Genomic DNA, 18,858 nt, shown 5'->3' with positions numbered 1-18,858 from the left:
ACTTCAGCGGGAGCGCTCAGCCCCATGGGCCCTGACTTAAGTGGGGGCATGCACAGATGAATGCCCTGTCTCTGTCACTGCGCCAACCAGCATCGCCCCCAGGCTGTCCCGACTCCCGAGCCACACGTGTACCTTTGCGTTTGTTTGGCGCACACGCACACGCACATCATCCGATATGTTCGTCCCGGCTCCTGCGGCCCAGCTGCCTGACCTTCAGGCTCCTGCCGCCTTGCCAGCTGACTGCACTCTGGAAGTCTGCCGGCGTGCCAACTGAAAGTCCCCGGCCCAACGCCCACACGACACAAGCTCATGACGGTGGCGGCGCAAACACGCGCCCCCACACGCCCCGGTCCGCCTGGCGATCCCGCTGCCGCTGCGCCCGTAGCTCTGCCCACAGGCCCCGTAGCTCCGCAGCACGTGCGCCTCCAGCCGCCGCGTCCGCCACCTCCGCCGCGCGCAGGTCCGCCTCAGCAGCCTGTGCGGCAGCGGGACCGATGCCGGGGGCAGGGCGTGCAGGGCGATCACGGCTAGACCCGTAGTTGGCTCTCCCTGCAAGCGTCCCGGCACCTAACGTTGATTTGCCGTACCCGTGCAGTAATGCCATCAAACCGCACCATGCCGGCTTAACAGCGCAGTCCTTCACACGCCACTGCCCAGGCCCCCTCCTAGTCCTGTGCGATGGTGCCAGGTACGCCGCCCCGCACCTGGTAGTCGTGCCGCACCACGTGCGCCCGCGCCCGCCGCATCAGCGCTGTCGGGTGCCCCGGCGCCGCCGCCAGCACCTCGCTGCACAGGTCCACACACGTGCCGGCGGCGCCCGCAGCCAGCTGCGCCGCCGCGCTGTTCAGCTGCAGGCCCACCTGCGAGCCGCACAGGGGAGAACAAGGGAGGCGGTCTTAAGCCACAATGCTGCACCACAGTTCTCTCGTTACTCTTCGCAGCAACAGCTGTTGCTTCCGAGCTTGCCGAGCCCGGGCCCAGCCCAACTTCAAGCCACTCACCGCAGCCTCCTGCAACAACGCCTGATCCTGCGGCCCCGCCGGCCGGAGAAGACGCAGCACCGCCAGCCCTCTTGTGTAGTGTCGCAGCGCCGCCTGCATGTCACCGGCCCGATAGGCCGCATTTCCCTGCTGCCGCTCCTCTAGCTGCGGGCGCCGGGGCATGAATGGGCAAAATCAGCTACAACGTGCTTTCTCGCTCTCTCCTTCTTCCGCTCTCCTCCTCACTCTATTGCATTGGGTTTGGTTTAGTTTGGGCTGGTATCTACAACCCCCTCTCCCTCTCCCTCTGTGAGCTAGGAAGGCACAAGAGGAAGGGGATGACACCGTGTGCGTGTGCGTGTGTGTGTGTGTGTGTGTGTGTGTGTGTGTGTGTGTGTGTGTGCGTATGTGCGTGTGCGCATCAGTACTGCTGCTAGCTTGCGCGCGGCGTGCAGAGTGCTGGGTGGCAGCGGGCTGCAGTTGCGCTCTCCGCACACCTGCTCATTGAGCGCCGCCGCCAGCTGCTCGGGCGTGGCGTTGGCCAGATGCGGTGTGGCTAGCTGCTTGAATTCCGCACGCCCCGGGTTGTCCGGGCCCTGCGCAGAGGCGGGGGCGGGGTTCAACGAACAGCAAGCGGTGATACGCGTACCTTTATGCCGCCAGAGCCCCGAGCTATCGCTCCCTGTGCGCACGACCCCCCTTCCTCCTCCCCACACACGTGTCCCGCACACATGTGGCCCCATTGCGCCCACCTTGAGGTATGTCAGCAGCGCCGCCTCCAGCTGCTGCTCGCTGACCTCGCCCCGCTGCAGCATGCGCCGCGCCCGCCGCAGCATGGACTGCACCTGGGGGTTGGCCGCCCACGCCGCCACGTCCTGTGTATGCGCATGTGCGGGAGTGCGAAAGAGAGGCTGCCTTGCATTCGATGGCGTACCGTATTCGGTGTGGCCGGCTAGTGTGGCAAGCACAGCTTGGCAAGGACCCACCCGCTACAGCTGCAGGGGCTGCGGGCAGGCAGCAAGGACTGCGGCTAAGCCCGGGTCATACTCGCTCAGCCCGGGTCTAACTCACGGTGCCCGGGTCATTGAATAGGCTGCCCACAAGACGTGCCAGGACTGGGATGGTGAGGTACGGGGCTAGCGCCGCTCTGGTGGCAGCGTCAGCAGCGTCGACCTGCGCGTGTATGGCAGGAGCCCAGGGGACGCAAGAAGTTCGCCACCCCACCACGGCTGTAGCCGGGCCGGGCGCTGCAGCCAGCCAACTTGGCTGCGAGAACAGGCAGGGCTGCATGCCACCGCAGCACGTATATGGTAAATAGTTTTACGCAAATGCCGTAACGCATGCATTCTCAAAGCGTGCTGCAGGGCTGGCTCCCTGCCAACCTCGCTGCCCTCGCAAGCTCGTGTGCCGAGCCCCCGTCCGCGCCCTGCTCTCCCCCTTGTGCGCCTGCTCACCTTGCACCTCAGATCCTCCATCAACGCCGCATCCTGCTGCTGCAGCACTTGGCTCAGCTCCTCGCGCTGTGCCTGCTCCACCAGCGCTGCGACACCTGGCTGCCTAGCGAAGTCTTGGAAGCTGCGACTGAGCGCCTGTCCGTCGTTGAAGTTCATCCTTTATTTTGTTTCAGCGCTTGAGATGCAACCTTCTCCGAGTTTGCTGCGATTCTGGCGACACCCGGCTGTTAGAATTCTGGCACTGACCTCCCCCGCCTCCATGCTTCCATCATCCGCCCTGTCCCAAATCCCACTTTACCCAGGACGAGTGGAAGAGACGTCGAGCTTTCGCTTGTTCTTTGATCTGCCGCTAGTCGCGTGCAGCGAACATCTCGAATCCCGAATAGCGCGGGTGGCATTTGGTGCCAACCCTTTGCGTGCGAAACCCCTTGCGCATGTCATTGGTCAACCCGTAACCTACTTGTGTCACACGATCACTCAGACGAGTCTGCGCACTGTTCCGCATATGGACCATTTACGGCAGGCGTTGCACCATCACGTTGCTGCAGCCCCGCCCTGCCGGGTCGGCAAGAACAGGCGCGCAAGCGCTATTTACCGCCACCCACCTACGGCGTCACCGCCACTAGTCCACCGCACACTTTGAGAGTTCTCACACACCTGCAAGACGCCTGAACCATGCGCGCCCGAGTCATTCCTGCCCGCGGCTTCGGTACCTGGCTAATGAAAGTGCTACCCCTACTGTGTTCTTAACAACACACAATCAGCCCCGAGCTGGTCCCGGTTCGCTACAACCCCGTCGGCCCACACACGTTCAGCGCCACTTGCTCGGCATCACAGCGCAACCTTCGCTAGCTGTCGTTACGACATCCGCCAGCCCGCTACAGACCGCACGTGCATAACCGGACTGCAGGAGGTGCGCACACCTCAAGACCCTACCGCCGCGCCAGTGCCGCCACGCCACAGCCGCAAAGCCGCTCGCCGCCGCCCCAGCGCCTGCTAGGAGCCCCCGCCGCCGCTGCTGGATCCTCCTCGATCACCCAAGAACCACATGCCGCCGCTGCCGTTGGTCACGCCGCCGCTGCGACAGCGCTGCCAGGCGGGCCCCAGCACCCGGCTCCACCGCCGCCGCTGCGCGCGCCTGTCCCCATGAACGAAGACAGGCCGCAATCGCAAGCAGGCCGCGCATTTAGAGCTTGTCCTCGTACTCGGACAGGGGAGCGGGCTCGGGCTTGAGGCCCTTGCGGGTGCGGATGTTGGTGACCAGGGTGTTGGCCTGGGTGCCCTTGTCCAGCGGGTTCATGGGCATGACGTCCCAGTGGTCGAACACGCACTGGGGGAAGGCCTGGCCAGCGGTGTTGGCGCGCAGCACCGAGGTGAAGCCGAACGACTCCACGACGGGCAGGTAGGCCTTGATGTTGTACATGGGGGTACCGGGGCGCTGCATCTCCTCGAACACCATGCCGCGCTTGGTGTTCAGGGTGGAGTAGATGCCGCCCAGCGCCTGCTCAGGCGCCTGGATCTCCACCAGGTAGACGGGCTCGCACAGGCGGGGCTGGGCGGTCAGCTCGGCGGCGTAGATCACGCGGCGGGCGGTGGGGATGATCTGGCCACCACCGCGGTGAATGGCGTCGGTGTGCAGCACCACATCCATGAACTCGAAGACGATGCCGCGCATGTTCTCCTCCGCCAGGACACCCTCCTTGCACGCCCACTGCATGGCGGCAACGCAAGAGTCCTTGATCTCGTTCAGGTACTGCACACCCTTGGTCACGTCAATCATCATGTTGGCGCCGTTGGTGTCGGGGGCGAAGCACCAGATCTTCTTGGCGATCTCCTTGTCCCAGCCGAACTCCTCTGACAGGATCTTGGAGCGAATCTTGGGGTCGTCGCGGGGGCCCACGCGGCCAGACTCGATAGCCTCAGCCAGGCCGTCCTCCATGGGGCGGGCCTGGATGTACAGGCGGTTGTGCTTGTTGGGCGACTTGGACATGACGGTGTGGTCCGACTGGGCGGTCACGGTCTCGCGGAAAGACACCACGGGCTCCGAGATCTGCAGCAGAGGGTGCGTAGAAGGAGCGTCGTGGTGGTTAGACGCGGTGCGAGGGGGCAATGCTCTTTGGTGGTGGCACGAAAGAGGTTGCCCGCAGTTGTTGTGTTGGCCAATGCGACAGAGTGGACTGTGGCCCATCATTGGATTGCAACAGACTGACGCCCTCACTTGCGCTCGCCGTGTCCTTATCTGACCCCTCCCGCCTGCCCGCCCAGGCGCCCACCGCCCCCGGTGCCCTCCCGACCCTTTTGACTATCCCTCCTCCCCGCAGCCGACGCGGACGCGCTCACCTTGATCTCAGCGCCGCCCATGAAGTCGTCCTGCAGATCCTTCAGGCAAATCTCCAGATGCAGCTCACCGGCACCGGCAATAATGTGCTCGCCGGTCTCCTCGATAATGCACTGCACCATGGGGTCCGAGCGGGCCAGGCGCTTCAGGCCCTCCACCAGCTTGGGCAGGTCCGAGGCGTTCTTGGGCTCCACGGCCACACGCACGACGGGCGACACGGAGAACTTCATGGCCTTCATGGGGAAGGCGTCGTCGCAGCCCTCCTTGGTGATGGTGGCGGTCTTGGTGATGTACTGGTCCAGGCCCACCAGCGCCACGGTGTTACCGCAGGGCACGTCCTCCACGGCCTCCTGCTTGCGGCCCATGCACAGCACGGTGCGCTGCACCGACTTGTTGTACAGGTCCTTCTTCTCGCCTGAGGAGGGGGGGAACGCGAGAAGCGGCGCAAGTCAGAAGGGGCTTGGCTTGGAGGCTTATCGAGGTGTGAGCTGTGGGATACGTTGGCAGCCCGACCAAACCCCCATACACGCATCCACAGCCCCAAAAGCAGCGCGTCCTCACTTACACCCCATTCGCTTCAAACTGGACCCCTCTTAACTAAACGACTGCTGCTCAGTACAGCTCTCCAGGTTCCTTGCAGCCCATAGCCCACCCTGTTGCCCGCGTGTTAGCGCCCCTCGCAACTGCCCGCCACCCGCCACCAGCCCTACAGCAACCCTCACCGGGGATGTAGTTGGCGCCCATGATGCGGACCTTGGCGCCGGTGGCCACCTTGCCGGAGTACACACGGCCGAAGGCGAAGAAGCGGCCCTTGTCGGCGGTGGGAATCATCTTGGAGATGTACACCATCAGGGGACCGTTGGGGTCGCAGTTGCGGATGGCGGTGGCGTAGGTGTCGTCCAGGGGACCCTCGTACAGCACGTCCACGCGGTAGCGCTGGGCCTTAGCGGGCGAGGGCAGGTGGTAGACGATCATCTCCAGCAGCGCCTCGTTGGCGGGCAGCCAGCTCTGCATGATGCGCTTCATCAGGGGCTTGCCGCTCAGCTCCTTGTCGTCAGACTTGAGGCGGCCGATCACTGAACGTAGCACAGGGACATGTGCAGCTGTTAGTCAGATGCCAGGACGCACGCACAAGAGAACTGGGACGTGTGAGAACCGGCAGGAGCAGACGCCAACTGCCCCGAGTTGCCCGGCCGATGCCGCCGGCCGATCCAGTCAGTTGACCATGACCAACCGTTAACCCCCAAACCGCGGCCCGAACCACCCACCACACCATGCCCACCGTTCAGCTTCTCCAGCATGGGCCACAGCTTGTCCTTGGCGTCCTTCATGGCCAGCTCGATGATCTGCTTGATGGGCTCGTAGATGAACTGCACGAAGCCGCGCTTGCAGCTGGGCGAGTCGGTCTGCTTGGTGGTCCACTTCTTGGTGGCGGGGTCGAAGAAGTTGTCGCCCCACAGCTTGGTGATCATGCGGGCCTCATCAGTGCCGAACTTCGACGCGTACATGCGCGCGAAGGTGGTCAGGGTGAAAGCCCAGCCGTGCAGACCGGCGGAGAAGGACACGGTCGACTTGTCGGGGTAGACCTGGATGTCGCCCATGGCCTCATCCTGGTAGGTGGCCATGATGACGTTGGCGTTCTCAATCACACGCAGGTAGGTGGTGTAGGCCTCCTCACCCTCCAGCATCAGCTCCAGGAAGCAGCGGTCCATCTTGTTGACGGTCAGCACCGGGCGAATGCGCTCAGCCAGGGCCTGGCGCAGCACAGTCTCGGTCTGCACGCACACACCCTCCACGCAATCCACGACGACCAGAGCGCCATCGGTAATGCGCAGCGCGGCGGTCACCTCCGAAGAGAAGTCGACGTGACCGGGCGAGTCAATCAGGTTCACCAGATAGTCGTTGCCATCACGCTGACCAGTGAAGTTCTTCAGGTCGTCATCGGTCATCTGGTAGTAGAGCGAAATGCCGGTCGACTTGATGGTAATACCGCGCTCCTGCTCGTCGGCGCGGGTGTCCGTCAGGCGGGCGTCGCCGGCCTGCAGGAGAAAATGTAAAATGCGTCAATAGGGGCGGTCGGAAGGGGTCGGTGCGCGGGGGGATCTCTTGGCGGCGCACCTGCTCGACGGCCATGATACCGGCCGCAGCCACCAGCGAGTCGGTGAGGGTCGACTTGCCTGCACATCAGCGCGACACGCCCAGTTAGCGCAGTCCAAGCATCTTGAGCATAGCAGAGGAGCTTACCGTGGTCCACATGAGCAATCACACTCATGTTGCGGATGTTGTGAGGCTTGTCCATGAGCGCACGGATCTCCTCCATGGTGAACTTCACCTGCAGCGCCAAACCAACAGTCCAGGACCAAGAAAGTCACGCTAAGCTGCCCAGCAGACCTAGCGGACCGGCAGAGCCGGCCGCGAGAGCAAAAGGAGAGGTGTCGGCTGGAGCGCCTCACCATTTTTCACGCCTTGTTCTACAAAGGCCCACTCAGGGGAAGGGGTGACGGCTTCTATGCAGCCGCTATGTTAAAAGACACCCACCACGAGGTGTAATAAGGGAGAGCCTGGGCAAGGCGGCGAGGCTTTAGGCGCAAACTTCCCCGATGGGCCCGTATGCCCCATGCGACCCAGCCCAATTTGCGCCCCTAAAAGCGATCTGCTACGTCGCGTTGCAATGCATATCACCACAAAATGCCCTAGCACCGTGTCGGAAGCGGCTCAGGCCCGGCAGGAGAAAGCGCTCGCGGCGGCGAGGCTTTTCCCAGCATATTCAAGGCTTGGTTCGCGGCAAAAACCACTTAATGCATGCGCCACTACTTGCACGCGAAACGCTGCGATATTGAACACAGCTTCAAGGCGAGGTGCAATTGCACTTGCAGTCTTGCGGCAAGTGAATCCCCAGCCCGTGTCCCTCGCAAGCGCGCACCCCACTACAATGGGTTGTATCACTCAGGTACATATATACACCGATGGCGATGCTGAAAGGCAGAGCGGTCGGTCTGTGGGGGGGGCGTGGAGCGGTTGACCTGGGAGGGTCTCCCCAAGGGTCTCCTCTCACGTCTCCTCTTCGGGGCTGCCTCTCCTGCGAGGCCGTCGCATGCGTCCCGTCACTTTCAAAGATACGCTGTGTCCTATTTCGCTTTGGCCGATCCTAACTCACAGCCGCTTTGGCTGTTCCTGTACTTTGTGCCTTCGTGGCTACTTCTCGCCGTCCTCGGTCGCACCAGGTTCCCCATTCGCGGTGTTCGAAATTCAGGCGCAGGCCAAACGCGTGTGGCGCATTCACCGAGACACCGACTCGCTACAGGCACCCAGTGCGCGGCTGCACGCTGACTGCCTTTACATGGAACACCAGCTACGGCCTAAAGCATGCAAGTCCTACACTTCCTGGTCCTGTCCAGTGCGCTCGTATCTCGAGACTCTCTCGCCTGCCCTGACTGCTGATTCCTGCTTCTTGTGCTCACTCATTGGCAATCACGCTACAGTCCTTGCAGCCTACATCTAAACCCAAACTGAGCTCTTGTCTGCTACTCTAAATAGCTGGAAACAAAAACGGCTGCTTTGGTGCGGATGGCACCACTCCGTCCGCACACATTTACAACCGAAGCCCACACCTGCTTTCACGCACACCCAAAAGTACACACGCCAAGAATACGCCAAGTAGAGGTACAGTTTACACGCTCCTTCGAGAAGCTGCGTCATGTTCACCAATCACCCCGCGCCATCTGGCAGCATGCCCGGTCCGCCGAATCCTGTGCCGGGCGCCGGCACGAAGCCCATTCCTGGCGGCGGCTGCACAAGCCGCTGCTGCTGGACCCCGGGCTGGCCCATCTGCATGTGCGACTGCTGCCCTCCCGCCATGTTCATGGGCCTCCCGCCTGGCAGCCCGCCGACCTGTTGCTGCCCGGCCCCGGGCCCAAGCTGCATGCTGCTGCTGTACAGGCCCTGCGGTTGGACGCCGTGGCCCAGGCCCTGCTGGCCTCCTTGCGGCACCATGCCGCCCTGCATGACCGGCACCATGCCGCTGGGCATCATGCCACTGGTCATTGGCACCATACCACTAGGCAGCATTCCCGTGGACATACCCGTTGACATGCCGCCGCCCTGCATGCCGCCCTGCAGGCTACCTTGCATGCCTAACATCTGACCGGGCTGGCTGCCGGGCTGCCTGCTCAGCGACATACTCCCCGGCTGCATAATGTGCGGCAGATTGGATGCGGTGGCGGCCGGCTGCATGCCCATGGGCCTGCCAGCCATGAGGCTGCTTCCCATGTTCTGCTGCTGCATACCCACTTGCATCCCCTGCTGCTGCATGCCTGGCAGCGTGAGCTGGCCGCCTGGCTGCTGCCCGCCCTGCATGGTCATGGGGCCCCCGCCGCCCTGCAGCGTGAGCGGCATACCCTGCCCGCCCGGCTGCAAGCCGTGCATGCCCTGCAGCGGACCACCCTGCAGGCTGAGTGGCATGCCGCCCTGCCCGCTGAGCATCATGTTGGGCTGGTGCTGGTGTTGCTGCTGCAAGCTGGGCGAAAGGCCGCCCTGCATGTTGCTAAGCGGCCGATTCTGGAACTGGCCGTGCGGGCCGGGCTGCAGTGACAGCATGCCGCCCTGCATCTGCCCGCCCTGCATCTGCCCGCCCTGCAACCCGCGCTGCTGGTTGCTGCCGGGCTGCAACAGCCCTGGCTGCGGGCTACCCTGCAGCAGATTGGGGTGCGGCCCAGTCGGGATCATTCCTAGCTGCGGGCTACCCTGGATCATGCCAGTCTGCGAGCTGTGCTGGAGCCTCCCGGGCTGCGGACTGCCCTGCAGCATCGGCGCTTGACCCATGCCCTGCATGCTGAGTTGCATGTTGCCGGGGTTGGGCTGCAGCGACGGTGATAGCCCCTGCCGCATCACCCCGGAGCTCTCGAAGCTGCTGCCCATGCCGCCGCCCAAGCTGCCACCCATGACGCCACCCATGCCGCCGCCCATGCCGCCGCCCATGCTGCTTCCGCCTTGCATGGGAAGCGGCTGCAAACTGAGCTGCTGCTGCGGCTGCAAGAGGTTATCAACGCCACCGCCAGCCATGCCCTGCCAGCCGAAGTTGCCACCCATGCTGCCTGGCCCAGCGCCCGCCCCCAATGGCGGCGGCCCTGGTCCGAGCCCCTCCGACCCAAGTTGCCCGTTGTTAGGCCACAGCAGCCGCCCGGGGCCGCCCGGCCCGCACAAGCCCAAACCCTGATCGCCCGGCGGCGGCAGCATGCCCATGTGCAGCTGCCCATCCATGCCCGGCCGCCCCAGTGCCGAGTGCGAGGTGCCGGGCCCGTCGCCCGGCATGTGCATGTGCAGCGGCCGCAGCGGCTCGCCGTCTGCGGGCTGCGGTGTGGGCGGCCCGCCACCCGCCATCAGCAGGTCGTCACGCGGGTGCAGCAGCCCACCCGCCGCCACGCCGCCCATCAGCGGCTCATCGCCGCCGGGCAATCGCCCGCCAAGTGGCGTGGTGCCGGCGGCGCCGATGCCCAGTGGCGACGCGCCGACGTGCGAGCCGCGGCCGACCATGGAGCTGCTGGCGCCGCCGCCGCCGTTGGGCAGCAGCCCGGCGCCGATGGGGTCGGTGCGCGCCGCTACGGACAGGGAGTCGTCCTTGCTGCATTCGCTGCGCTCGCTGACCTCACTGTTGGCCGGTGCCTTCTTGGGCGGCGCCTTGCTGCTGACGCGCTTGGCCGGTGGGTGGCGCCGCGCGGGCGGCAGCGCGCGCTTGAAGCCCACGAACGCGTAGCTGCGCTGCTTGAAGTCCTCATGCTTGATTATCACCGGCTTAAAGCGGCGCGGCGCCGGCACGTCCTTCTGCATCTGCGTAGTGTTCTGCAGGTACACCATGTCGGTGTGCAGGATGTCCCACTCCTCCATCTGCTCGTCCGGGCAGTAGTGGAAGCCCAGGTGCTTCCACGTGGACTGCACCGACGCGTCGTTGGTACTGCACAGCATGAGGCGCTTCAGCCCCAGCGTCCGAGCGATCTCTTCAACGGCCTCCACCAGACACCTGGAGCGGCAGGCGCAGGGGTGGCACGAGGGTCAGGCAAGGGCGTGGCAGCATGTGGACGTAGCTTCAACGGGAGGTAGCTGGAGCGTCGTCCGAGGGAATGGTACCCGTGCGGGAGGAGAGGCTGCCACATGGTATAGTGTCGTGAATCCAATCTAACCACAGACACGCTCTGTGGGATCCCCATGGTTGGCGCCCCCATGTGTGCGGAGCACATCCCGTCCGCACCTGCAGTAGCCCCGCCCGCGCTTGTTCTCGTGCGTGGCCACGAAGGGAATTTCTAGGTAGCCCGGTCCGGAGCGGATGGTCGCAGCTGTAACGGGTTTTCCGTGCGACTGGAGTACGGGTATGGGGCTCTTTGGGGCTCCCATGACGCTGGGCTTGCGCAGCTCCTCCGCCGCCGTGACGTCCCCGCCCGGCGGGGGCCAGCCGCTGCGGTACCGAGGCAGAATCACCAGCACGCGGAAGCCGCCGAAGTCCTGCGTGCGAACGTGAGAGACCGTGCGCGTCAGCTGAAGCCAGGGGTAATATGCTTGGAGGGGGAGGTGTTGATGTTGCGAGGGGGAGAAGAGAGCGAGCGGCACTCCAATGCCTAAGATGTTGGCGGTCGGCATGCACATGCGCATACCCACCAGATCGTCGTCACCCTCGGCCGCCTGGGCTGTAACCGTCCAATCTAGGTATTCATGAATGGTGTGGACCCGCGGCTTGCCGCCATGGATGCGAGCAAGGCGCTTGGGGCCGATTTGCCCCGTCTCGAACGCCTTGAAGAGGAAGGGCGAGTCACTGCGAGCTGCCAATGCAGCTTCTTCCGGATTGCTAGTATTAGCATAGCTGCGGAGCTGATAGACGACGTGCGGCCGCCCAGGGAGCTCAAACAGCTCGTTAATTGGCAGGCTATAGAGCAGGGACCTCGTCGCCGCGAGGCGAAGGCGCCGCTCGGCCTGCGCTGTTGCCATCAGCAGAATCTTTCTTCATACTGAACAAGACGATCTAGACTTTGTCATTTGCGTAGAGCAAGGGGAGCTCAGCCCGCGCACAGGCCCGCGCACTCTAAAATGCCAAGGTGACGCACAATTGCATATCCATAAGGTCATACACACATAGGGCAATGCAGTGGTGCTGGTCCACATTTAGGAGTGAGCAGTGTCGCGTGCTCGGGGGGCTTGCATGGAGCGAAGGGGGAAAGGCTCGCTTGTGTTTCGCCCCTGTCCAGCATCCTTTTGCATACAAGTCTCATTTACCTAGACTTACAAAGCTAAGCACAAATACACACCGCAACCCAGCTGCACACCTGAGCTGTGCCACTGCATCTGCCTTCGCGCTGCTTCCCTTTCCCGCTTTCCAAGCCACCGCCATCACAAGTCTGCCCCTCTAGAGCTTACGACTATAATTTAGTCCAGTCTAACACCGCCTGGCCTTTGGGTGAACGTCTTTCTTTTTCGTCTTCGCGAAGGAGGGCCGGCGCGATGCCGCATCGGCGGACGGTGTCAGAGGTCGATGTAAACAAAAACACGAACTGGCTCAACTACCCTAGCGTGTGGACCTGGTACCTGGCGCTCATCGTGCTGGGCTGGCTCGGCATCTCGGCGCTTATCGACGACGCGGGCCTTGCGTGGACCTACGTGCACATCATTCATGGAGTCCTGACATACTACCTCCTTCACTGGCTCAAGGGGTCTCCCAACCCCGAGGACCAGGGCAAGTATGAAGCTCTCACCTTCTGGGAGCAGGTAGACGGGGAGGCCTACGGGACACGCAACCGGAAAATCTTCGCCGTAGTCCCCGTCCTGCTGTTCGTGCTGGCAACGCACGGCACCGACTTTAGGAAGCAGCCACTGGGTGTGAACCTGGCTGTTGTTTTGGTGCTCCTTATCGCCAAACTGCCAGCGCTGCACAAGGTCCGGTTCTTTGGCATCAACAAGTACTGAACACAGGCCTGATGTAGTGCAGTGCTTTGCTGACTGGGTGTGTACCGCAATGTTGACAGTGTAGGAGGGTGTGGCTGCAACTGTACGGCGGAGAAATGCGGGCACACGAGAATGTGCGTGCGCGTATGATATGCACGCGTGTGTGAGTGCGTGCATGAGGGCGAGAGCCGTCAAGGAGCCGTTGCAGGAGTTCAGAGCGGGTGACGTACGGCTTGACACTGGTTTCATGTACTGGAACGTTGACGGAGCAATGTTGCAAGGACTACCTGGCGTGGGCTTTCTATGTTGGAGACGGTTCCGGTGTTAGAGACAGCTGAAGGCCCCAGGTCCGGCGGCGAACGGCTAGAGCTGATGGATACAAGGACCGCCACATTGGTTTGCATGCCATGGGCCACGAGCTGAAGTGTCAGGTGTAATGTGCGATTGGGTGGCATGTGTGGCCTTCTCACACAGGAATGACACGAGCTTTGAGAGTAAGGTATAGCATGCAATGCTTGGTTGAGACAGGTGACCAGAACTTGTCCTTTGATGGATGCCCGGGCCCGCCATCATTTCGAAAGACGACACTGCTGGTTGTGCAGTTGACTGAATTAGTAAGGACAGGCGATGCGTGAGGCCATAGAGCCTTGTAACAGGACAGGAAGGAGTACAGGACAGGGTCACAGCTTCATCGGAGTACGGAGTGCCAACGGCAGCCTCTAGACCATTCAATAATTTGCATTGCGTCATCAGCGTGGGCCCACATCGTTCGCACGTCCAGCCTGTTTGCGTGGTATCCATTTGCAATGAGCACTGACGCAAGTACAGCAGGTGGCAAGTGAACTCCGTCCGGTATCCGTTCCAGCACACCATGACTACCTGAACAAATACTACCCGTGCTGCTAACCGGCCTTCTATGCGTGCTAGCGACTACAACGTCTCTTCGTGTCGCGCACATTCGCGTTCGCGTTTCGACAGCACTCCGCTACCAGTGCAGTCTACTGCACAATGCTTTCGCCAGCTGCAGGAGAGATGCAGTGCAGCGCGAAGTCCCAGGAATCATGCGTTCTGATGCCTACTGCCCGCCCCATGCAACCGAGCAAGGCGTTATCACCGGGCTGGCCGGTTGACTGGCGGCGCGCCGCCTTGGTTGGCCCGCCGCGTGTTCTGACCAACCACGGCGCCGTCTGGTCGTGGTGCAGCAGCAACCGGCGCAGGTGCAGGTTGCCCCGTCAGGTTTGCTAGGTGTTGCGATGCTACGTTCACAGCCTGCAGACAGGGGTTTGTATACAGTAAAGGAAATGCATAATCTTGCAATAACCTTCACTCCTCTACTCTGCGCAGCAGGCAGACCAGCGACACACGTGTGAGCCGACTGCAGCTCCCATGCATACCTGTTGCCGCCGCTGCTGCATCGCATTTGTCCAGCTTTCAAGCACACCGTCTCCGACCTCCTCCCACGCCAGCTGCTTCCGACGCCTTTCACGCTTTGAGTTCGGCGACACCAGGTTGTGTTGGAGGATGTCAGAGATGGAGTTGTCGACACCGCGGCACCTCACAGGGACACCTGTATGATCGAGAATGGAAGGAGATGTTGCGACACCGGCGCCACGTCATGAACTGCAATTCGCATGTTTCCGAGCCAGGATGCTGTGAGTGCTTCTGCAAGTCATCTACCAGCATGCAATTAATGCCGCTTGCAACTTGCCTGCACTCGGTTTCCGGCACTCCGGGCAGGATTGCTTTTGTGCCAGCCACCCCGCGAGGCAGATGCCGCAGAACATATGCCCGCATGTTAGCGCATGTGCACCAGCGAGCCAGTCGTGGCAGATGGCACACGTTAGGTGGTTTGCTAGGTTAGACACGATGTCCTTTGCTGTCACCGCCGTCTTGGCCTTCTTGCTCTCTTTGTCGGGTGAGCTGGTGGACGCCACCTCGCAGTCCATGTCCTCTTGCTGGCAGCGGTCTTCAATTTCGCTGAATTTCCGTGCGCGACCCTGCATGGCGCCGACGTGGACGACAGGCCTCAGCAGTCTATGACTCCGAAACACGTACAGCTTGGCCCGCTTTGGCCATTCCCGCAGCCGTACAATACGCAGGTTGCTTGACTGCCGCAAACACCTACCTGCGCTCCGTTGCCCAGCAGCTGCTGCTCTGCAGACGAGTTAAACGCACTATCTGCATCGTCGTCCAGCGGCGTGTAGCGGAACAGGAAGGGGTTGGCGACGGTGACGTCCGGCACATCGCTACGCGCAACAATGGTCTCCGGCCCGCCAAAGCCAATCTGCATGCATAGATAGCACCAGTGCCCACGGTTGTAAGCAGTCCGCAAGGCAGCAGGGAGACCAGGGCAAGCAAGGAGCTGGGTGCTGGGCCCGCGTCCGGTGACCCGCAGTTAGCCGGTGGCAACTCGCCGCCTCCGCATCACGAATGCGCAGGCCTGCAATCGCCCACCCCGCACTATGGGAACCCAACAAGCAGGCAGCAATGCCACCACCCCCGTTGGTACCCCAAAAGCCCATGCACCCCGCAATCACTCTCACCAGGTCGCCGCGGCGTAGCTCCCAGCCCTCATCCGACCGCAGCCGCCTGAGAAATTCGCCTTCACGAGCGATGTAGGTGCCGTTCGTGGAGTTGATGTCCTTCAGAATAAGGCTGCCGTCTGGATTGACGCAAATTTTAGCATGCTTGCGCGAGAGCAGGAAAGGGACTTCCGGGCAGTCGAGGCGTATAGTAGAATCGCTCTCTCTGCCCACAGATACCACGCCTGAGTGCGCAAGCCCGACCAAGTCATAGAAAATGGCTGGTCGGTTCACGCCTTTAATCATTCTCTCTGACCTCACTGATTATCAAGCTAGCGCTTAAGAATGAATTCGGTGGTATAGCGCTTCGGTACGTAGCGGTCGGGGGAGTCAGCTGTCGAGGCGATACGGGCTGGGGTGCCAGCGTCGTGAAGTAGGCTATAAATATATATAGGCCAAGTTGTGTGTACTGCGTTTTCAAGGGGAAGTAGAAGCTGAGGCTTGAGGGACTTGTCCCAATCCTGGATCCAAGAGACTTGTAGCTGAGCAACCGACCGGTTTGCTTGCAAGAACTCTAGACGACCTAACCTGCATAGCATTTTATGACCGAATATTACTAGCAAACAAATGCCAGTAAAAGCGACCAGCGTGGCGTGTCGCTTGTTGCGGCGCAACTCCACGCACGCTAGCAATGCACCAGCGGGAATAATCGAGCTAAGGTGCGCTCTCTAGTTGGGAGGTTTATCTAAGCTGACCCAAGTTAGCTCGCGGCAGGGGCCATGGCGCAGATGGTGGGCTTCCTGAGCATGGTGGGATGGTGGCGCAGGCAAATTGTCGCTTGCACGCGTCAGCACGCCTGGTTGGAAGGATACTTCTTCCCTGCTAGAGGCACATGCCTCTACTAACCGCGAATGATGGAGATAGGCGCAGCATGCGTGACGCGGTGCTTAAGGGCAGCGCGTGCAGTGCGTTGTTTGCGGCTGCTGCTTGTGAAGTCCGCAACCGCGCCACACACAGCCTGTTTTCTTTAATCACGACAGAGACTATGTACTTCACGCGTCCGAATATAAGCGTTTTCTGGCGCTTTCGACGGAGTATGCGGCGGCGCGCACCCAAGTGTACAAGGGATTTCTAGGGTGAGCACGGGAACGCCGTTCAAACATCGGTGTACCGGGTTTGCTTAGTTACCGTGTCTTCGCGGTACATGAGGCTGATACCTACGCTTCCCGCCATGCAGCATGTTCACGGCCGACACAGGTGGCAACGTTAGCCGTGTCGTGCATATGTACCACTTTGAGGTGGGCGGTTGAGTTGCGGCGAATACACCGTGTTGCCGGGGGCCCAGCACCAATAACAGTAGGCCACCGGACGGACTTGGTTGGACCGCCGCCTGGTTTCATCTGCAGAATTACAGTGCCCGAGACGCCACGCGCCGGGCAGCCGCCGCCCACGCCGACTGGCAGCGGTACACGGACGCAGCGCGGTCGTGCATTCTGACGAAGGTACGGTTTGCAGCGCAGCCAGGCAAAGAGGGGTACTGGCGCTGCACGTGCCGCACCTTGTTTCCTCTTGCCCGTGACCTGGCGGTGCCCGACCAACTCCTCACCCTTCTATTGATGATTGTGTACAGGAGTCCACCATCTTGCTGCAGGCACCGGCGGATGTATACGCAGCAGCCGGGATTGGCTGCGCCTCAGGCTTCCAACCAGCAGCGGCGGCCGCGGCGGGCGGGGCTGGGGGCAGCTCCGCCGACCAGGTGGTGTACGAGCTGCGGAACTACCGACTGAGGCCGGGGCGCAACGGCGTCAAGGCGTTGATGGCGGCTTTCAAAACCGGGTGAATGAAGTGTTCAAGGGATGGCCGCACGCAACTACATATCGCGTCAATGTCTGGCAAGACGGGCAAATTGGCTGCCAGGAAGGAGCTGAGGGAAGGCCGGGCGGGGCGCGTGACAGTCACCGGCATGTCAGGGCCCCGGCCAGGCCGGCTGTCAGTAGCACGGGGCTCTCAGTGTTACATGCTTAGCTGGGCTTTGGCCATACGATATCCACCCCCAGGCATGACCATGTCAGGCTTCGGAGCTTATACGCAGCGCTGCACTGCGGCTTATCGTTGAGCCCCTAAAGGATACCAACACAACTTGTGCATTGACGTTGACCCGTCGTGTGCCGTTGGTCCATGTCTGTTGTAAGGCTGCCGTCCAAGCTGGCGGCGGATGGTGTGGGGCAGCTAGCGCTGCTGGCGCACTCGGACGTGGGGCAGCTCAATCAGGTTTACGAGGTGTACAGGTGCGTACAGTACAGGCTGTACAGCACGCGTGTTTGGTTCGGGCTGGAGTCAGCTACCTCAGCTGAGATCGCGGGGCAGTCGCGGTGGACACCAGCGGGGTGTTAGAGCTCCTACTCATGTCCTGTGCCTCCCATGCATGTGCTGACGCAGGTACCCCTCAGCACAGCGCCTCATCGAGTGAGTTCCGTACTCCGCACGTCCGGCATATACCATTTACATGCTGCCCGACGTGTTGCCCCACGTGTCCTCTCACCGTGTATTCGTTGCTCATCCTGGCAGGGCGTGCGAACGAAGCCGGGGGGCGGCGGAGTGGCAGGATGCCAAGTCCAAGGCGTACGAGCTGTGCGACCAATTCCACATCTCGTTTTTGCATCCCACGCGGTTCTCGAGGTGGCAGTGAGCGTGCGTTTGGGCTTGAAGCAGGCACACTGGGCTGATACAGCACCAACACAGTCGATACGGGTCACTGTGGGCAGAATGCCCCTGCTGGGTTCACCGACGACCGAGCGGGACGCAGGGTGTGAGCGGGACTGTAGGGAAGGCGGGGCCTGTCGATGCTTAAGCCAGTGCGGCACATGCACGAGTTAAAGCACTCTTGCACTTTTATGCATCAAGTGGTTAGAGCGGGAGCTTGTAGCATAAGCGGGGAGCAGTGTCAATGGAAAGCGTCAACAGGGACTGGTAATGCAGCGGAGCAGTTGCAGGCTGGAGGCCTGCACTTAGAAGGCCCACAGCTATCTGCTGCGTGGCTCAAGGGTCCGTCGCGTGCGCTGACGTGGCTTGCAAGCATGCGGACAGAGGCGCAAGTGGCAGCGCATGTGTGCAGGCGAGCGGTTGGTTCAGCGGGGAACGTTTCGCGCAACTGCGGTAGAACCGGTCAGCAGGAGTGGTCCTGAGTGGTGGTGTTGGCGCTACACCAGGTGCGAGAAAGGTATGAGCTAAGCGCTCAGATTGAAATAGGCAGTGGTTTGTAGATTTGAGGCCTTGGTTTGAGCAGATGGCCACGCGGGCACCTGCTGGGAGGTCACGGAGGGACGCATGCAGGGTGCAGTGCGGGCGCCAGGGGCTGGTAGGGTTTGGCACATCAACCGGCTTTAGGCAGCCTGCGTCGACGTGCAATTCAGTAGCGAAACGTTTACACACTAGAAGATTTGCATGCCGTATGAGGTTGGGCCTGCGGTTGCGCGCAGACGTCCGACTTTGCTTGCACAATGCCGTCGGATGGCCTGCGTTGCGTGGAAGCCCACGTACATTGTGGGTCGCCGTCAGCTCCGTTGCCGAGCGAGTTTGTAAAGGGTCTTGCACTGCATGAACTGTCCTTCACTTGGGTATCGATCTCGTTGGAAGCT

General features: G+C 61.9%; 6 protein-coding genes across 6 annotated transcripts; 2 read left to right on the top strand and 4 right to left on the bottom strand.

Moving 5' to 3' along the window:
* Positions 1-27: 27 nt before the first annotated feature.
* On the bottom strand, positions 28-2,629 carry CHLRE_12g516250v5 (uncharacterized protein). The gene is made up of 7 exons (XM_001703164.2): positions 2,435-2,629; positions 2,052-2,153; positions 1,733-1,855; positions 1,478-1,576; positions 1,002-1,145; positions 705-860; positions 28-475 (listed from the first exon to the last, which is right to left on the bottom strand). The coding sequence occupies exons 1-7, from the start codon at positions 2,588-2,590 to the stop codon at positions 308-310; spliced, it is 948 nt and encodes a 315-aa protein (XP_001703216.1). The 5' UTR covers positions 2,591-2,629; the 3' UTR covers positions 28-307.
* A 128-nt stretch (positions 2,630-2,757) lies between these two features.
* Positions 2,758-7,304, bottom strand: CHLRE_12g516200v5 (uncharacterized protein). Its single transcript, XM_043068304.1, has 7 exons — positions 7,226-7,304; positions 7,017-7,104; positions 6,891-6,949; positions 6,055-6,811; positions 5,495-5,848; positions 4,775-5,187; positions 2,758-4,484 (listed from the first exon to the last, which is right to left on the bottom strand). The coding sequence occupies exons 1-7, from the start codon at positions 7,226-7,228 to the stop codon at positions 3,621-3,623; spliced, it is 2,538 nt and encodes an 845-aa protein (XP_042918399.1). The 5' UTR covers positions 7,229-7,304; the 3' UTR covers positions 2,758-3,620.
* Positions 7,305-7,869: 565 nt separating this feature from the next.
* On the bottom strand, positions 7,870-11,919 carry CHLRE_12g516150v5 (uncharacterized protein). The gene is made up of 3 exons (XM_043068303.1): positions 11,421-11,919; positions 11,017-11,267; positions 7,870-10,788 (listed from the first exon to the last, which is right to left on the bottom strand). The coding sequence occupies exons 1-3, from the start codon at positions 11,745-11,747 to the stop codon at positions 8,481-8,483; spliced, it is 2,886 nt and encodes a 961-aa protein (XP_042918398.1). The 5' UTR covers positions 11,748-11,919; the 3' UTR covers positions 7,870-8,480.
* A 100-nt stretch (positions 11,920-12,019) lies between these two features.
* Positions 12,020-13,363, top strand: CHLRE_12g516100v5 (uncharacterized protein). The gene has a single exon (XM_001703183.2). It carries the CDS (start codon positions 12,258-12,260, stop codon positions 12,717-12,719), a length of 462 nt encoding a protein of 153 aa, XP_001703235.1. The 5' UTR covers positions 12,020-12,257; the 3' UTR covers positions 12,720-13,363.
* A 2-nt stretch (positions 13,364-13,365) lies between these two features.
* CHLRE_12g516050v5 (uncharacterized protein) lies at positions 13,366-15,659 on the bottom strand. Its single transcript, XM_043068302.1, has 5 exons — positions 15,242-15,659; positions 14,824-14,982; positions 14,407-14,695; positions 14,093-14,265; positions 13,366-13,967 (listed from the first exon to the last, which is right to left on the bottom strand). Exons 1-5 carry the CDS (start codon positions 15,524-15,526, stop codon positions 13,809-13,811), a joined length of 1,065 nt encoding a protein of 354 aa, XP_042918397.1. The 5' UTR covers positions 15,527-15,659; the 3' UTR covers positions 13,366-13,808.
* Positions 15,660-15,799: 140 nt separating this feature from the next.
* Positions 15,800-18,814, top strand: CHLRE_12g516000v5 (uncharacterized protein). The gene is made up of 8 exons (XM_043068301.1): positions 15,800-15,939; positions 16,261-16,356; positions 16,458-16,518; positions 16,627-16,722; positions 16,851-17,056; positions 17,413-17,508; positions 17,660-17,686; positions 17,789-18,814. The coding sequence occupies exons 3-8, from the start codon at positions 16,459-16,461 to the stop codon at positions 17,907-17,909; spliced, it is 606 nt and encodes a 201-aa protein (XP_042918396.1). The 5' UTR covers positions 15,800-15,939; positions 16,261-16,356; position 16,458; the 3' UTR covers positions 17,910-18,814.
* Positions 18,815-18,858: the final 44 nt, after the last annotated feature.

Source organism: Chlamydomonas reinhardtii, chromosome 12, assembly GCF_000002595.2.
Source record: "Chlamydomonas reinhardtii strain CC-503 cw92 mt+ chromosome 12, whole genome shotgun sequence".
Lineage (NCBI taxonomy): Eukaryota > Viridiplantae > Chlorophyta > Chlorophyceae > Chlamydomonadales > Chlamydomonadaceae > Chlamydomonas > Chlamydomonas reinhardtii.
This window is presented reverse-complemented; position numbering and strand designations above follow the sequence as displayed.

Excerpts from the sequence above, each read along its gene's own strand:
- CHLRE_12g516250v5 (XM_001703164.2), bottom strand. The coding sequence starts at position 2,590 with ATGAACTTCAACGACGGACAGGCGCTCAGTCGCAGCTTCCAAGACTTC. Across the intron at positions 1,856-2,051 it reads TATTCAATGACCCGGGCACC|GACGTGGCGGCGTGGGCGGC; the intron begins GTGAGTTAGACC and ends GCGCATACACAG. Across the intron at positions 1,146-1,477 it reads CGGCGGCGCTCAATGAGCAG|CTAGAGGAGCGGCAGCAGGG; the intron begins GTGTGCGGAGAG and ends CGGCGCCCGCAG.
- CHLRE_12g516200v5 (XM_043068304.1), bottom strand. Across the intron at positions 5,849-6,054 it reads CATGCTGGAGAAGCTGAACG|TGATCGGCCGCCTCAAGTCT; the intron begins GTGGGCATGGTG and ends TGCTACGTTCAG. Across the intron at positions 5,188-5,494 it reads GGGCGCCAACTACATCCCCG|GCGAGAAGAAGGACCTGTAC; the intron begins GTGAGGGTTGCT and ends CCCCCTCCTCAG.
- CHLRE_12g516150v5 (XM_043068303.1), bottom strand. The coding sequence starts at position 11,747 with ATGGCAACAGCGCAGGCCGAGCGGCGCCTTCGCCTCGCGGCGACGAGG. Across the intron at positions 11,268-11,420 it reads CCGAGGGTGACGACGATCTG|GACTTCGGCGGCTTCCGCGT; the intron begins GTGGGTATGCGC and ends GTTCGCACGCAG. Across the intron at positions 10,789-11,016 it reads CGCGGGCGGGGCTACTGCAG|GTGTCTGGTGGAGGCCGTTG; the intron begins GTGCGGACGGGA and ends CTGCCGCTCCAG.
- CHLRE_12g516100v5 (XM_001703183.2), top strand. The coding sequence starts at position 12,258 with ATGCCGCATCGGCGGACGGTGTCAGAGGTCGATGTAAACAAAAACACG.
- CHLRE_12g516050v5 (XM_043068302.1), bottom strand. The coding sequence starts at position 15,526 with ATGATTAAAGGCGTGAACCGACCAGCCATTTTCTATGACTTGGTCGGG. Across the intron at positions 14,696-14,823 it reads TGCTGGGCAACGGAGCGCAG|GGTCGCGCACGGAAATTCAG; the intron begins GTAGGTGTTTGC and ends GGCGCCATGCAG. Across the intron at positions 13,968-14,092 it reads TGCAGCAGCGGCGGCAACAG|GCTGTGAACGTAGCATCGCA; the intron begins GTATGCATGGGA and ends CCCTGTCTGCAG.
- CHLRE_12g516000v5 (XM_043068301.1), top strand. The coding sequence starts at position 16,459 with ATGTTCACGGCCGACACAGGTGGCAACGTTAGCCGTGTCGTGCATATG. Across the intron at positions 17,057-17,412 it reads ATGGCGGCTTTCAAAACCGG|GCTGCCGTCCAAGCTGGCGG; the intron begins GTGAATGAAGTG and ends GTCTGTTGTAAG. Across the intron at positions 17,509-17,659 it reads CAGGTTTACGAGGTGTACAG|GTACCCCTCAGCACAGCGCC; the intron begins GTGCGTACAGTA and ends GTGCTGACGCAG.